The following is a 15781-nucleotide window of genomic DNA, read 5'->3' as shown; positions in this document are numbered from 1 at the left end:
TTTTTATGATCAACAGCAAGACTGGTGCCTCACAGAACATGCCAGGATTAACTCTTTATAAGGCCTGTCGCTTCACCACTCTTTCCCAGTAGTAGACAATTGCTGATCCATTATTTGTGGATTTTGAAGATAAGCTTTTTTTTGTATTGCAACGTGAAAGCAGCATAAGACATGAACAACTTCATTGATGTCCTTGCGTCGAGTATTGTAAGCAAACGTTTCTGATTTAAGATCGCACAAAAAAAAATCATTATTGAATGAGACACTGAACTTGTTTGCAGGTAGACTGTGCTTTTTAAAATAATCAGTTTGCATTGGGGCTGCTGCCTATATGTAGGGCCAGCCCAGTTATACATTAATATAATATTCAAAGGGATTGACAGAGCTCAAAGGATCATACAGCACAGAAGGAGGTCATTTAGCCCATCTCTGACAGAGCTATCCAAATAGTCCCATTCCCCTGCTCTTTTCCCATTTCCTTGCAAATTTTTTCTTTTTAAGTTTATGCCCACTTCCCTGTTGAAATTTACTATTGATTCCACTTCTACCACCCTTTCAGGCAGCGCATTCCAGATTATAACAACTCGCTGCATAAGAAAATGCTTCCTCATCTACCCCCTGGCTTTTTTACCCATTATCTGTTGGAATTCAGAAGAATGAGAGGTGATCTTATCGAAACGTATAAGATTATGAGGGGGCTTGACAGGTGGATGCAGAAAGGATGTTTCCACTGATAGGGGAAACTAAAACTAGGGGACATAGTCTCAGAATAAGGGGCCGCCCATTTAAAACTGAGATGAGGACAAATTTCATCTCTCAGAGGGTTGTGGATCTGTGGAATTCGCTGCCTCAGAGAGCTGTGGAAGCTGGAACATTGAATAAATTTAAGGTAGAGATCGACAGTTTCTTAACCGATAAGGGGTTAAGGGGTAATGGGGAGCGGGCGGGGAAGTGGATCGGATCAGCGGAGCAGGCTCGAGGGGCCTACTCCTGTTCCTATTTCTTATGTTCTTATGTTCTTATCTTAAATCTGTGTCCGCTGGTTAGCAACCCCCCTGCTGGTGGAAACAGGTTGTGTATATCTACTCTACCAAAATCCCTCATAATTTTGAATATCTATTAAATCTCTCCTTAAATTTCTTTGCTCGAAGGACAATCAGCTTCTCTAGATTATCCACCTAAGTGAATTCCCTTATCCTTGGTATCATTCTAGTAAATCTCCTCTGGACCCTCTCCAAGGCCCTGATATCCTTTCTAAAGTGCGGTGCCCAGAATTGGGCACAATACTCCAGCTGAGGTCTAACCAGTGATTTATAAAGGTTTACCATCACTGCCTTGCTTTTGTACTCTAGGCCCCCATTTATAAAGCCAGTATCCTATATGCTTTATCAAGTTGTCCGCCACCTTCAAGACTTGTGTACGTAAACTCCCATGTCTCACTGTCGCTGCACCCTCTTTAAAATTGTACCATGTAGTTTATATTGCTGATTTTTCCTTCCAAAATGCATCACTTCACACTTCCCTGCATTAAATTTCATCTGTTATGTGTCTACCCATTCCACCAGGCTTTTTACATCCTACTGAAGTTCTCGCTGTTTAATATTTTTCCCAGCTTTGTGTCACCTGCAAACTTTGAAATGATGCCCTGTATACTCAAGTCCAGGTCATTAATATATATCAAAAAGAGCGGTGGTCCCAACACCGACCCCTGGGGAACACCCCTGAACACTTCCCTCCAACTGTTCACTAATATTCTCTGCTTCTGTCTCGCAGCCAATTTTGTATCCACGTTGTCACTGCCCTTTAATCCCATGGCCTTCAATTTTACTAACAAGTCTATTATGTGGCACTTATCAAACTCCTTTTGAAAGTCCTTATACACAACATCAACCACACTACCTTCATCAGCCCTCTGTTATTTCATCAAAGATCCCAATAATTTTAGCCAGACACGATTTGCCTTTAACAAATACGTGTTGGCTGTCATTTATTAATCCATGTTCTTCCAAGTATTGCTCTGACTGATCGGTAGATAAGGCACTTGGCAAATGATTACAAGTGTCACAGAGTCTTGATAACAGTGAAGTGATGATATATAGATTGACAAGTACCTTGTACTGAATATAATGAAGGGTAAAACAATACAAAAACAAACTGGATATGGCTATGATCACTTACAACTCTGAAATTAAATTCACTTTATCAGAGAGCACTTACCAAAGACATGCAACTTGCAACTATAGGTGAGTGTGGTGAATATTGAAATTGTTTGCTGTTGCACAAATTCAACATGGGAATTCATGTGCAGCACCTTGTAATAATTGTGCACATTGTGCGCTAAAAGATCTAGCGGATTCAGATAAATGGTCTGTTTAGGATGAATGGTGTTTAGATGAACAGCTTAAAGGCAGTTTAATAAAGGCAGTTAATGTATCATTGATTAGAGTAGAAAATAACTGATTAAATACTTTATATATGAAAGTTTTGAAGGTGATGGTGACAAATGTAAACAATGGCTCCTGTGTTGTTGAGAATCTGATTGTATTATCCAAAAGAGAATTGAACAGTGTGGTTTGTAAGATTGAATTGTTAGCCAGGAGTTCCATGATTAGGAAAATATTTCAGAGTTTTATTGGCTAGAGTGTTAGAGAGTTTACTTGCAATTGGTGGTATGCCTTAAGAGGTTCATTAGATTATACGGAATCCAGGATGGGACAGATTGGAAAGAATAGATGATCCAAGTGGTCTTTTCTAATTCTAGACTCTAATACTTCAGCACATTAATTAAAGGGCTGAAGTATTAAATATTTTCTGTTACATTTGAAAACAATACATTATCTAAATGCAAACAGCAACTTATATAAAAATGGACTAAATATTGTTAGTCAACAACATACCAATAACTCTTTCTTGATGATAGGGAGGTAGTTTTCAATGGTGAAATATAATGCAATTATTTACATTTAATGGCAAAAACAAGTTTCATCTCAGGAAATGCTGAAAAACATATCAATGGATGTCATGGCTTTCACAGTCTCAGACAACAATTTATAACATCAATTCTGACAAGGGCATTATAATATAAAAGCAAGGACGTGATGGTGATTTATTTTTTACAAGACATTGCTTTTTTAGTGTACAGTTGGATTATTGCATGAAGTACAGGTTGCCCCCTTTATAAGAGAAATATTTAAGCCACAGAAAGGAGACAATGGATGTTATATATGCAGACTATAGATATACTCTCTGTGTAGTCACTGTATAGTTGCATAAGATGGATACTTGTTTACCAGAGGTACCATCAACAAAATTCACACTGTATACACTATGCTGGCGTCACCAGAGGGCGCAACTGGTGGAGGCCAGTTGGACACCACAGGTACCCAGGTATAAAAGGGAGTCCATCATGTGTGATCTTCACTCTGAAGTTATATTAAATGGACTAAGATCATTACAGTTCAAGTGCAATACTTTGCCTCATGGAGTCATTATCAGAGCATCTAAAGACATAACAATTGGCGACGAGATTATGGACTTTCACACGAAAATGGCTAACTTTGGTATGTTGCAGCAGTTCGCCGATGGGGATGATTGGGATCTCTTTGTGGAGAAGCGCGACCATTTCTTCACAGCAAACCACCTGACAGGCGATGATCCCGCCACACTGGCTGATAAGTGCAGAGCTATCCTGCTCACCAGTTGTGGGCCCACCGTCTATGGCCTCGTCAGGGACTTGCTGGCACCAGCTTGTAACGCTGATCCAAGAACAACTCAAGCCCAAAGAGAATATCCTCACAGCCAGACACCGTTTTACACCCACCGACGGCCCGAAGGCCAGGAAATCATGAAATATGCTGCAGACCTCAGGAGGCTGGCGGCACCGTGTGATTTCAGCGAACACTTCACCGAAGCGCTGCGGGATATCTTTGTCATCGGAATCGGCCATGAGGGCCTTCTTCACAGGCTACTATCTGCGGATACCACAGTCACACTGCAGAAGGTCATCACCGTGAGCCAGGCATTCATGACCTCGACCTGCGGCTCTAGGCAGATGACTCATCCTCAGGACTCAAACCCGGCAAGTACTGTGCACAGAATGGTGCCTTTTAGAGGCTGGACTGTAGAACATGAATCTCCTCAGGGGAGAGAGAACAGGCCCCCGAGTGCCTTAACTCTGAGTCCGCCGAGGAGGGCTAATCAGTTAGCACCATGCTGGCGTTGCGGAGGAAATCACAGGGCTCACTAGTGCCGTTTTAAAGACTATGTTTGCAAAGGGTGCAGCACAAAGGGCCACCTCCAACGAATGTGTAAATGAAATAGGACTCACCGTGTTGAAGAGTCTGCAGATGGCCATGAATCCAGGGCGGATTATGAAACGATAGTCAGAGAGGAAACTCAGCCCCATGATGAGGTGGACGGAATGTTTACCTGCACTACCGTTGAGGATGGAAGTCGAGATAAATGGCGTTCCAGTCTTCATGGAAGTGCACACGGGGGCGAGCCAGTCAGTAATGAATCAAGAAGCCTTTGAGAGGCTATGGGACAATCAAACTGAATGACCCAAGTTCAAGCAAAGCTGCGCACCTACACCAATGAACTCATCCCAGTCATTGGTAGTGCGAATGTAAAGGTACTCCATGATGGCGCGGTGCACAAATTACCACTGTGGATTGTTGCAGGTGATGGACCAACACTACTCGGAAGAAGGTAGATGGAGAAGTTCCATTGGAGCTGGGAAGATTTCAGCCCTCCAGTGATCGACGTCCCCCGCGCTCAGAGGCAAAGCAAGCCCTCACCTGAGGTTGGATCTGGCACCAGAGAGCAGACCAGCACAGCACCCGAGGCACAGACCATTCAGCACGACTGCGTGGAGATGATCCAGCTGAGACGACCCGAACGCACCTTCCAGGCTCCAGTGGCAGGACTCCGGAGGAAGAACATTGGGTTCAAAGGCGACGTCCCAACTTTGGTGGCAGAACCCGGGGAGAAGAGGATCACAGCAGCCGACATCATGGATGGAAGAAAGATGGCGCCCAAGCCACGAGGTGAAGTGCTGAAGGAAAAGATGGCGGCGGCCAGACTACGAGGTGCAGCACTAATGGAGCAACACGTGGCACCAAACGAAGAAAAGGATTGGGATAAAGATAGCAAGGCTCTCTTAAAGGAGGCCAGCAACCCACCACACTTAAAGGGACAGTCCCACATTCTCACACAATGTAATAACAACTGTGAGCTAAATATAAAGCTTGTAATTGATGATCAGAGGTTTATACATGTGATAAGCAAAGAAAAGTTGGGCAATTGTGATCGGAGCTACAGTTTATCTACAATAAGCAATGAAACATTGTGCGATGCAGGATTTCAACGGTATTCTGATTATGTAGCGGGCAAACACCCATCGGAAGCACACAGGTCCAGCGGGCTAACTGGTGCTATAGCCTGCACCCCTGGGACCCAGGGTGATGCACCACAGATTGTGGCCACAAGCAGCTAAAATAGACAAGCTGCAGTGCAAGCGATCTCAGGAGGGCAACGGCACCGGTATCGATACCCTGCCCCTGATCGGCTCCACCTCTCAGGCACCCGATGGCACCAACCACCACGAGCCTGAAAGAGCAAACTGCGCTAAGGCGCAGCCCCCAGATCCCATCACCGCCAAGACTATGCGCGGGAGCAAGGGGTCACCCGTGGCTGTTCTCCCAATTGGGACTGGGGTCAGCCAGGATCCCAAACCAAATAACGCCCAGGCAAGTGAGTTAGCAGTTCCCTGTGTACTGCTAGACGACTGCTCCTCAGGGAGCAGCAGCGACCCGGGGCACAAGGAGAGGACAGGGAGGTCACAGACATCTGTGAACCTGCCCAACGCTATGAGCAATGGCAAAGGCCCCGAGAGCAGGCAACTCGAGCCAATCGGGTTCCCAATGCCAGCACCGGGCAATGTGCCACCACCAGGCTACCTGGACACCATCCAGCAGCTCTGGAACTAGCTTGTCCTCATGCATCGGTGCTGAACCTAGTACTGATCCTAAAGATGTACCATCAATGTATCTCACCAGTCAAATGTACTTGCCTCTCAACAATACCACAAATGCAATGATGTAAATGCAAATTTCCTTTTCTGGACTTGAATGCATATGAATGTTCATGAAAGTGATGAGCCATCGGCATGATCTACATGTGGGGAGGAAAATGGATGCATGTAGCCATGGACACACACATGGATCACACCCAGAACCCACTGAAGTCCCACTGCACCATTGAATCATCCCAACTGGTAACCACTACCCAACGTTGTGGCAATAAGGACTTGAGGGTTAACAAGGAGAGAGCCAAGCCAAAGCACAGCCAAGGTGCAAGGGCTATTGGCACTTAAGTCTGGGGAGAGCCAAGCCAAAGCACGTAATGCGAAGGTATTGACACAAAAGACTTGGGGGAGAGTGATGTTATATATGTATACTATAGATATACTCTCTGTATAGTTGCATAAGATGGAGACTTGTTTACCGGAGGTATCATCAACAAGGTTCACACTGTATACACTATGCTGGCACCACTAGATGGTGCAACTGGTGGAGGCCCAGGGGTCACCTGTACACCACAGGTACCCAGGTATAAAAGGGAGTCCACTATGTGGTATCCTCACTCTGGAGTTATATTAAACGGACTAAGGTCACTACAGTTCAAGTGCAATACTTTGCCTCGTGGAGTCATTATCAGAGCATCCAAAGACATAACACTGGACATTCACCAAAATAATAGCAGAACTGAGAGGTTATCGTTGTGGAAAAAGGTGCAAAAATTGGGACTTTTCTCATTGGAACAGAAGGTCGAGGTGGGACCAAGTAGAGTCTTTCAACATTATGAAAGATTTTGAGATGATAAACAATGAAATATTGATTTCACTGCTTGGTAAACTGTTAAAATGGGGCCTGGATTATGGCTTATCAGTAGAAAAACAATGATGATTATACTTTAGATTATGCATGATCAGAGTGTAAAATCAAGGTGGAAGTTGGAAGAAATGTTTTCCTGAGGATTATTAGATGTTTTCTGTGCTACATGTGGCTACTGAGGCAGAGACTGAAACATCATTTAAAGAGGGATTGGATAAATATTTCAAAAGGAAGAATACAAAAAGATGCGGAGAAATAAGATTACATAGAAACATAGAAAATAGGTGCAGGAGTAGGCCATTCAGCCCTTCGAGCCTGCACCGCCATTCAATGAGTTCATGGCTGAACATGCAACTTCAGTACCCCATTCCTGCTTTCTCGCCATACCCCTTGATCCCCCTAGTAGTAAGGACTACATCTAACTCCTTTTTGAATATATTTAGTGAATTGGCCTCAATAACATTCTGTGGTAGAGAATTCCACAGGTTCACCACTCTCTGGGTGAAGAAGTTTCTCCTCATCTCGGTCCTAAATGGCTTACCCCTTATCCTTAGACTGTGACCCCTGGTTCTGGACTTCCCCAACATTGGGAACATTCTTCCTGCATCTAACTTGTCTAAACCCGTCAGAATTTTAAATGTTTCTATGAGATCCCCTCCCATTCTTCTGAACTCCAGTGAATACAAGCCCAGTTGATCCAGTCTTTCTTGATATACCAGTCCCGCCATCCCGGGAATCAGTCTGGTGAACCTTCGCTGCACTCCCTCAATAGCAAGAATGTCCTTCCTCAAGTTAGGAGACCAAAAGTGTACACAATACTCCAGATGTGGCCTCACCAAGGCCCTGTACAACTGTAGTAACACCTCCCTGCACCTGTACTCAAATCCCCTCGCTATGAAGGCCAACATGCCATTTGCTTTCTTAACCATCTGCTGTACCTGCATGCCAACCTTCAATGACTGATGTACCATGACACCCAGGTCTTGTTGCACCTCCCCTTTTCCTAATCTGTCACCATTCAGATAATAGTTTGTCTCTCTGTTTTTATAACCAAAGTGGATAACCGCACATTTATCCACATTATACTTCAGATGCCATGCATTTGCCCACTCACCTAACCTATCCAAGTCACTCTGCAGCCTCATAGCATCCTCCTCGCAGCTCACACTGCCACCCAACTTAGTGTCATCCGCAAACTTGGAGATACTACATTTAATCCCCTCGTCTAAATCATTAATGTACATTGTAAACAGCTGGGGCCCCAGCACAGAACCTTGCGGTACCGCACTAGTCACTGTGTGCCATTCTGAAAATTAGAATAAGAAGCTCCAACTGAAGAAAATAAATATCAGTAATTGCTCCCTCGGCCAAATGGCTGCCATTTCTTTGATTTCTGTGTTAGAAATTTCGTTAAATTATTACTAAATTGAATGTTTTAAATAATTCACCATTTCAAATTAAAAATCTTTGGTTGTTTATAGATGAAAGCTCCACGATGTATGTCTCTGTTCAAGGACAACGGCTTTATTATTGTGAGTATTTAAATACCTTAGAAAGTGTTCTGAAACGTATAAAGTATTTGGTAGGCAAAGTGAACTATCGGCTAGGATTTGAACGGGGGTGCTGCCAAATGCTGCTGTTATTGCAATTGCTGTGCGATAAAATATAGGGGATAAAATGCTTCTCATTAAAAAAACTCAGAAGGATCATTAATAACCTGCTAATGAAAGATTGTGCGCAGAAATTGGTTTTGTTTTAAAGCTACATATTTCCACCAACATTAATTACACAGTAAAGAGTTCATTATAAGAAGACTTTCACTCTCTATATTAAATTCATTAGTTTCATAAAGACAAATACAGTAATCGCACATGCAGAGTGAATGTCCTTGCAGCTTCCTTTGCTTGGCCACCATAACTTCAGTTTGGCGGAATCCATGATATGCAATTGAATGGAACTTCTGATGAGGTTTTGGCAGTGGAGTGCTAGAAGCCTTGACGAAATTAATTTCCATGGACATTTTTTAACTGCATATACTTAATTGTAGTTTATTAAAAGTTAGAGATTCATCTGAGCTGATTCTTTTCGAACATGACCTTTGTGGAACTAATGAATTAGACAATGTAGGTGGCTTTTTACCAATATTGCAGAGATTGGTTAAATTTAGAGATAATCGTAACAAATAGGAATCACTTCAGGTAAAAACTTGAGCCACGCAGTCTATTATCCAAGACGGCAGCCTTTATCCATACACAAAACTGAAACACAAAGCTAACCTTTGTCCCATTACACTGTCTGACGTACTGCTGAGCCAAACAGATCAGACTTCAATCTAGTGGATGCTATTCTTGAAGGAAAGTGCGTGCTGATAAATGATCTCAGCTTGGCTTTGTTCTTTACAGTAAGTAGGCTGCTAGTACATGTAGAATAAACTTGCACATTGCACATAAGCGACAGGAATGGCCAATTGGATAGCATATCCGAGGGATTCCAGTGACCATGCCTCCAGGATGGATGGGGAAGGTTGGAGGTGGATGTACAATTCTCTTGAGTCATTACAAAATTGTCCATTAAGATATAGATGTATAAAATAAGTAACACAGTTCTCAACATGTTTCTTCACAGCTCCGACCAAAGCAACGTGTACCACATGGGGTTTTGAACATTTCAAAACCTTTGACAATTTTATTTATGACTTTTCATCAACGTGCAACTATATCTTTGTCAGTGATTGTTCTGAAAACTTTGGAGGTTTCAACATTCAGATTCGTAGAGGAAAACATGGATATATTAAAAGAATCTCAATCAACATCTGGGGCATCTTGATCATAATTGAGAATGCAAAAATTACAGTGAATGATAATGGGTATGTTTTGAAGACTATTTCATTAAAAGAAACTAGAATTATTGCTGACGATAATCAAATCCACAATTATACACAGCTGAAGTTCTCACCCCACTTGTATTGATTTATCAAATTGTTGCTTTTTGTGTGGCTGACTCAATATTAGTTAGCCCTCAGTTTTGACTCTTAAGAATAATTGCATTCAACACAGTTGCCATCAAGTTGTGGTTCAGTGACCATGCATGTGCTACATTTATATAACTATGTGTCAGTTAACTCGCTGCTTAAATTCCCAGGTATAATTCTACTTTTTTAATAACTGGTGTAGCTTGACGCATTGTAGCTGTCTGTTTACCAAGATACACAAGATCCTGCAAATCCCCTGGGAGGACAGAGCACCAACGTCAGTGTTCTCGATCAGGTCAACATCCCCAGCATCGAAGTACTGACCACACTCAACCAGCTCTGTTGGGCGGGCCACATTGTCCGCATGCCGGACACAAGACTCCCAAAGCAAGCGCTCTACTCAGAACTCCTACATGACAAGCGAGCCCCAAGTGGACAGAGGAAACGTTACAAGGACACCCTCAAAGCCTCCTTGATAAAGTGCAACATCCTCACCGACACCTGGGAATCCCTGGCCAAAGACCACCCTAAGAGGTGGAAGAGCAGCCGGGAGGGCTCTGAGCACCTCAAGTCTCGTCTCCGAGAGCATGCAGAAACCAAGCGCAGGCAGCGGAAGGAGCGTGCCGCAAACCAGGCTCCCCACCCCTTCCCTCAACGACTATCTGTCCCACCTGTGACAGAGAGTGTAATTCCCGTATTGGACTGTTCAGTCACCTGAGAACTCACTTTTAGAGTGGAAGCAAGTCTTCCTCGATTTCGAGGGACTGCCTATAATGATGATGTTTACCAGGAAGTTGGCTGCCATCATAAATTTTCAGCTTTTTTTTTATATTTGTTCCTGGGATGTGGGCATCGCTGGCAAGGCGGGCATTTATTGCCCATCCCTATTGCCCCTCGAGAAGGTGATAGTGATCTGCCTTTTTGAACTGCTGAAATCCGTGTGGTGAAGCTGCTCCCACAGTGCTGTTAGGGAGGAAGTTCCTAGTGATAGAGCCATTCCTATTGAATTTAGAATCTCAGCAAAATTTTGGGCTCAATCTGAACTCCCCAAAACAGGTGGGTTGGGGTCGAGTCAGAGGTTCAAATGCAAGAAGTCTGGAACAGGATCTGAACACTCCTTGAACCCACCCACTTCCGGTTTTAACGGAGGTGGGTAACCAATCTGCTTGTGGGAAGTGGGTTGGTCATTTAAATATTATAATGAGGCTGCCTGACTTCATTTTAACAGGGAATCTCGGCAGCTGAAAGTAGGCAAGAAGAGCTCAATCCATGAGGTAAGTGCCTTTACATCACTGCTCGTGGACCAGGAGGAGCAGGAGTCCTCCAGCAGGCCCAACACGCTGCCCAGTAACCTCTCTCCCTGCCCCTGCCCAATCACCATTGGAGCACTCCCCTGCAATTGGGAAGCCCCAGACCACCATTGGCCCCCTCCCCTACCCTCCAACCCCCTCCTGGCAATCACTCCTCCCCAACAATCCGGACTCACACCACTGCAACCCTTCCCAGCAATCTCTTCATCACCGATACATCTTCCTGCTCTGGTAGGGTTCAGCCTTGTGAAGCAGGCTTCCTGTCTGAAAGGCCTCCAATCCAGCTGTCTCTGCGCAGGAACATAACTTAAAGGAGCCCTACAGTTAAATTGTGTCGGACATTCAGGAAGCCGGGTCTTCAGGTTTCCCGATCTCACAACACCATCGGCTCAGGACTTGGCTAAAACTCAGGCCTTTGTCTCAATTCCATATTATTCATTCATTCATTCATTCATAGGCGGTCCCTCCAACGAGGATGACTTGCTTCCACAAGAGTTCACAGATGTTTCAATAAAGGACCCGATGTTCCAGACCTGAATTCCAATTGAGGGGGTGGAAGATGCCTGTGCGTGGATTTTTTTAACGTTGCACATCAGCCACCACATGGGCACAACAGAGCTAGGTCTGTATCCAGTGGCAAGGGTTAACCAGGACGACTGGAGACCTGCTCTGCTGCATGGACCTAGTGCGCACACATATCGCAGTATGGGCTGGCCCGTGCTGCCCCAGGCCCTCGGCTCTTCTGTGCCCCGTACCCTCATTGGCCGCACCTTCGTCCACGATGTTCCAGGGCCCGGCGCTCCAGCTCTATTTATAGCCCCGACCTGCGGTGGTATTCTCACACAGGTCGGTGTGGCCCATGATGTATATTATATTCACCTACTTGTATGTTCTTATCTTGTTTTAAGCTTAGTGTTTTAGGGTAAGCTCACTCCTTTTTTTGTACCTTTTAATACTTTTTTTGTCTGCTTGACATGATACCTGCAGCTGACTGTGTATATGTCACATGTATACGAGTAGGTGACTGTAGTATGGCGGCTGGGGCAAATACAATGCTGCTTAGATCAACAGCAACGGCTCTATCAGTAGACAAGATTTTATAATGGCTGCCAAAACCTTGTTAAACAGGCACCACCCCACTGCAAGCTCTCCCACAAGCCCTAGGGACTTTCTTACTGCAACTCTGCCCTCTGATTTCTCCCGTCCTCACTGGGAGAATCCACAGTCTCAGTTTGGATCTGCAAGCTTGATGCAACCCACATTGGAATTGGGCAGAACCAGAACTGGACCTGCATCTTGCATTCAGCATCACTGCATTAATTTATGATATTTTTAAGGTATTTACAGAAGTATCATGAATATTGTCCAAATCACTAGTTGCTAAATCATTTAGGGCTTTCGCCTCCATTCTCGCCGGTTTTCTCTGCGGTACGGCCGCTTTTTCATGAAAAATCGCCCAGCGAGAGTTTCCTCTTTATTTTTTAAAGAGTTCCGCCCACATTTTAGAAAGACCACGGGGGAACAAACCACTCGTGTGTACCGCCGAGAAAACCACCAGGATCTAAGTTTGGCCTCAACAGGGACCCATACACACTCACAAAACCGCCCACAAAAAGCTGCCGGAAACAGGGCGGTAGGTGAGTACCCGGTGAGGAAAGGTAAGTTAAAGGTTGTTATAGTTATCTTTTAAATTCTAAAACAGCGATTATATTAAAAACATTCTTGAGAATGTTTTCTAACTTTTTATTTTTTGTTTAAGTGAAAAAATATTTTTTGAGTTTTCCCCCCCCTCCCTAGACCCAACTGCAGCATCGGACTAAATTTTAAATACTTATTATCCATTCTGGTAAGAACGGTACAGTGGACTCCCAACAGTTCACTAAAATATTGTCTTAAGGGTGCAGTGCTTACATAAGAACATAAGAACATAAGAAATAGGAACAGGAGTAGGCCGTACGGCCCCTCGAGCTTGCTCCGACATTCAATACGATCATGGCTGATCTGATCATGGACTCAGCTCCACTTCCCTGCCCGCTCCCCATAACCCCTTATTGTTTAAGAAACTGTCTATTTTTGTCTTAAATTTATTCAACGTCCCAGCTTCCACAGCTCTCCGAGGCAGCGAATTCCAGAGATTTACAACCCTCTGACAGAAGAAATTTCTCCTCATCTGTTTTAAATGGGCGGCCCCTTATTCTAAGATCATGCTCTCTAGTTCTAGTCTCCCCCATCAGTGGAAACATCCTCTCTGCATCCACCTTGTCAAGCCCCTTCATAATCTTATACATTTCGATAAGATCACCTCTCATCCTTCTGAATTCCAATGAGTAGAGGCCCAACCTACTCAATCTTTCCTCATAAGTCAACCCCCTCATCCCCGGGATCAACCTTGTGAACCTCTCATAAATATGGAAACCAAAACTGCACGCAGTATTCCAGGTGTGACCTCACCAATACCTTATATAACTGTAGCAAGACTTCCCCACATTTATACTCCATCCCCTTTGTAATACGCCGTTCCGAAGGGACGGGCGATGGCCTCCATTGCCCTCAGCCCCTTACGGCTAAAGGGATCAAGGGGTATGGAGAGAAAGCAGGAAAGGGGTACTGAGGTGACTGATCAGCCATGATATTGAATGGTGGTGCAGGCTCGAAGGGCCGAATGGCCTACTCCTGCACCTATTTTCTATGTTTCTATGTTTTTATAAAGGCCAAGATACCATTGGCCGTCCTGATCACTTGCTGTACCTGCATACTATCCTTTTGTGTTTCATGCACAAGTACCCCCAAGTCCGCTGTACTGCAGCACTTTGCAATCTTTCTCCATTTAAATAATAACTTGCTCTTTGATTATTTCTGTCAACATTATACTCCATCTGCCAAATTTTTGCCAACACACCTAGCCTGTCTATGTCCTTTTGCAGATTTTTTGTGTCCTCCTCACACATTGCTTTTCCTCCCATCTTTTGTATCGTCAGCAAACTTGGCTACGTTACACTCGGTCCCTTTTTCCAAGTCATTAATATAGATTGTAATTAGTGCGTCCCAGCACTGATCCCAGCAGTACCCCACTGGTTTGTTTTTCTTAGCATCACAAGTGTTTAAATGATATATGAAAAGAGATCTTATGAAATATTTGGGATGGCATTATAAGTTCCTTTAAAACAAACAGTGTGGTTTAGATTAATTTATTTTTCTAAGTGCAATACCTGTATAAGCTAAAAGTATTACACCAGTAAAATAAAGAATATGTTGCGTAAAGAAAAAAGAAAAAAGAACGGCCCGTTTCACCTAGTTTCGCCTTTAACCGCCGAGAATCTTGGTGTAAGATCCATTTTCTTGATGGGCAGTATTTTTTACCTTTATTGTAGAAATTTTCACCAGCGTTGGTTGCAGAACGTTAATGGTGTTTCTGGGCAGCAATCAGGTGGTGAGGGGCTTTAGGGAAAGTCTAGCCCATACAGTTTTAAACTAATAGTCTTAATTAACCTATAAAGGTAAATTTGTTACAGATTATTAGCACAGGTGTTATCACTTTGGGAGTAGTTTGGTGTTTTAAAAAAAAATTAGCAGTTCATACTTAAATCTTATTGAATTATTCCATCTTTAATCTTATTTGACAGATTTGTTCAGCTGCCGTACAATTTGAATGGAATACAGATCAAGTCATTTGGAGACAGCACCAGACTGATTGCCAAGCAGAAAGATTTTGATCTAATAGTTATCTGGAATAACATAGACAATCTGATGGTGTGTAACATTTTTTTTGACTCAGTGATGTAAGTAATGGCGTATGGTTAAAAATATAGACGTGTCTCCTGTCCAGGCAGAATATCGTCATTTAATTCACCAGTTTGAAGTTCACATTAAATATTACATTAAAGCTATGTGGGCAATTTTGACTTTGGGTGATTGTGTTAAACAGGAGATATCGATTCAGTTGCCCTTTATATGTTTCTGTCGATTTTTATTTTGATTGAAGTCAGTGTACAGCGGGCAGCTGGATCGATATCACCTGCTTTACCCAATCACCCAAAGTCAAAATTACCAGCAGCCTGTGGGTTTCTTCTAGTGGGGCCCACACGTGCCCATGTGAGTGCCAGTATTCCTCAGATCATTGAGTGCACCTTCCTCCATAGATGCACAGGATCCTGCCTCAACAATTGCAGTGCTTTTTTTTAGTCATTCACAGGATGTGGGCATCGCTGGCAAGGCCCATCCCTAATTATGCTTGAAGGTGGTCGCCACCACCTTCTCTTGAACCGTTGCAGTCTGTGAAGTGAAGGTACTCCCACAGTTTTGTTAGGGAGGTAGTTGCAGGATTTTGATCCAACAAAGATGAATAAACAGTAATATATTTCCAAGTCAGGATTGTGTGTGACTTGGAGGGGAACTTGGAGGTGGTGGTGTTCCCATGCACCTGCTGCCCTTGTCCTTCTAGGTGGTAGAGGTCACGGGTTTGGAAGGTGCTGCCGAAGAAGCCTTGGTGAGTTGCTGCAGTGCATCTTGTAGATGGTACACACTGCAGCCACGGTGCGCTGGTGGTGGAGGGAGTGAATGTTTAAGGTGGTGGATGGGCTGCCAATCAAGTGGGCTGCTTTGTCCTC

General features: G+C 43.9%; 1 protein-coding gene across 1 annotated transcript in view; it reads left to right on the top strand.

Moving 5' to 3' along the window:
• Nucleotides 1–15781, top strand: part of LOC139279611 (mucin-6-like) — an 838525-nt gene that overhangs the window by 134886 nt on the left and 687858 nt on the right. Inside the window, exons 4-6 of the mRNA XM_070898726.1 lie at nucleotides 8375–8425; nucleotides 9519–9759; nucleotides 14798–14924. Coding sequence (XP_070754827.1) covers nucleotides 8375–8425; nucleotides 9519–9759; nucleotides 14798–14924 — 419 coding nt within the window. The remainder of the gene's footprint in view (nucleotides 1–8374; nucleotides 8426–9518; nucleotides 9760–14797; nucleotides 14925–15781) is intronic.

This window comes from Pristiophorus japonicus, chromosome 14 (assembly GCF_044704955.1).
Source record: "Pristiophorus japonicus isolate sPriJap1 chromosome 14, sPriJap1.hap1, whole genome shotgun sequence".
In the NCBI taxonomy this organism is placed as follows: Eukaryota; Metazoa; Chordata; class Chondrichthyes; family Pristiophoridae; genus Pristiophorus; species Pristiophorus japonicus.
This window is presented reverse-complemented; position numbering and strand designations above follow the sequence as displayed.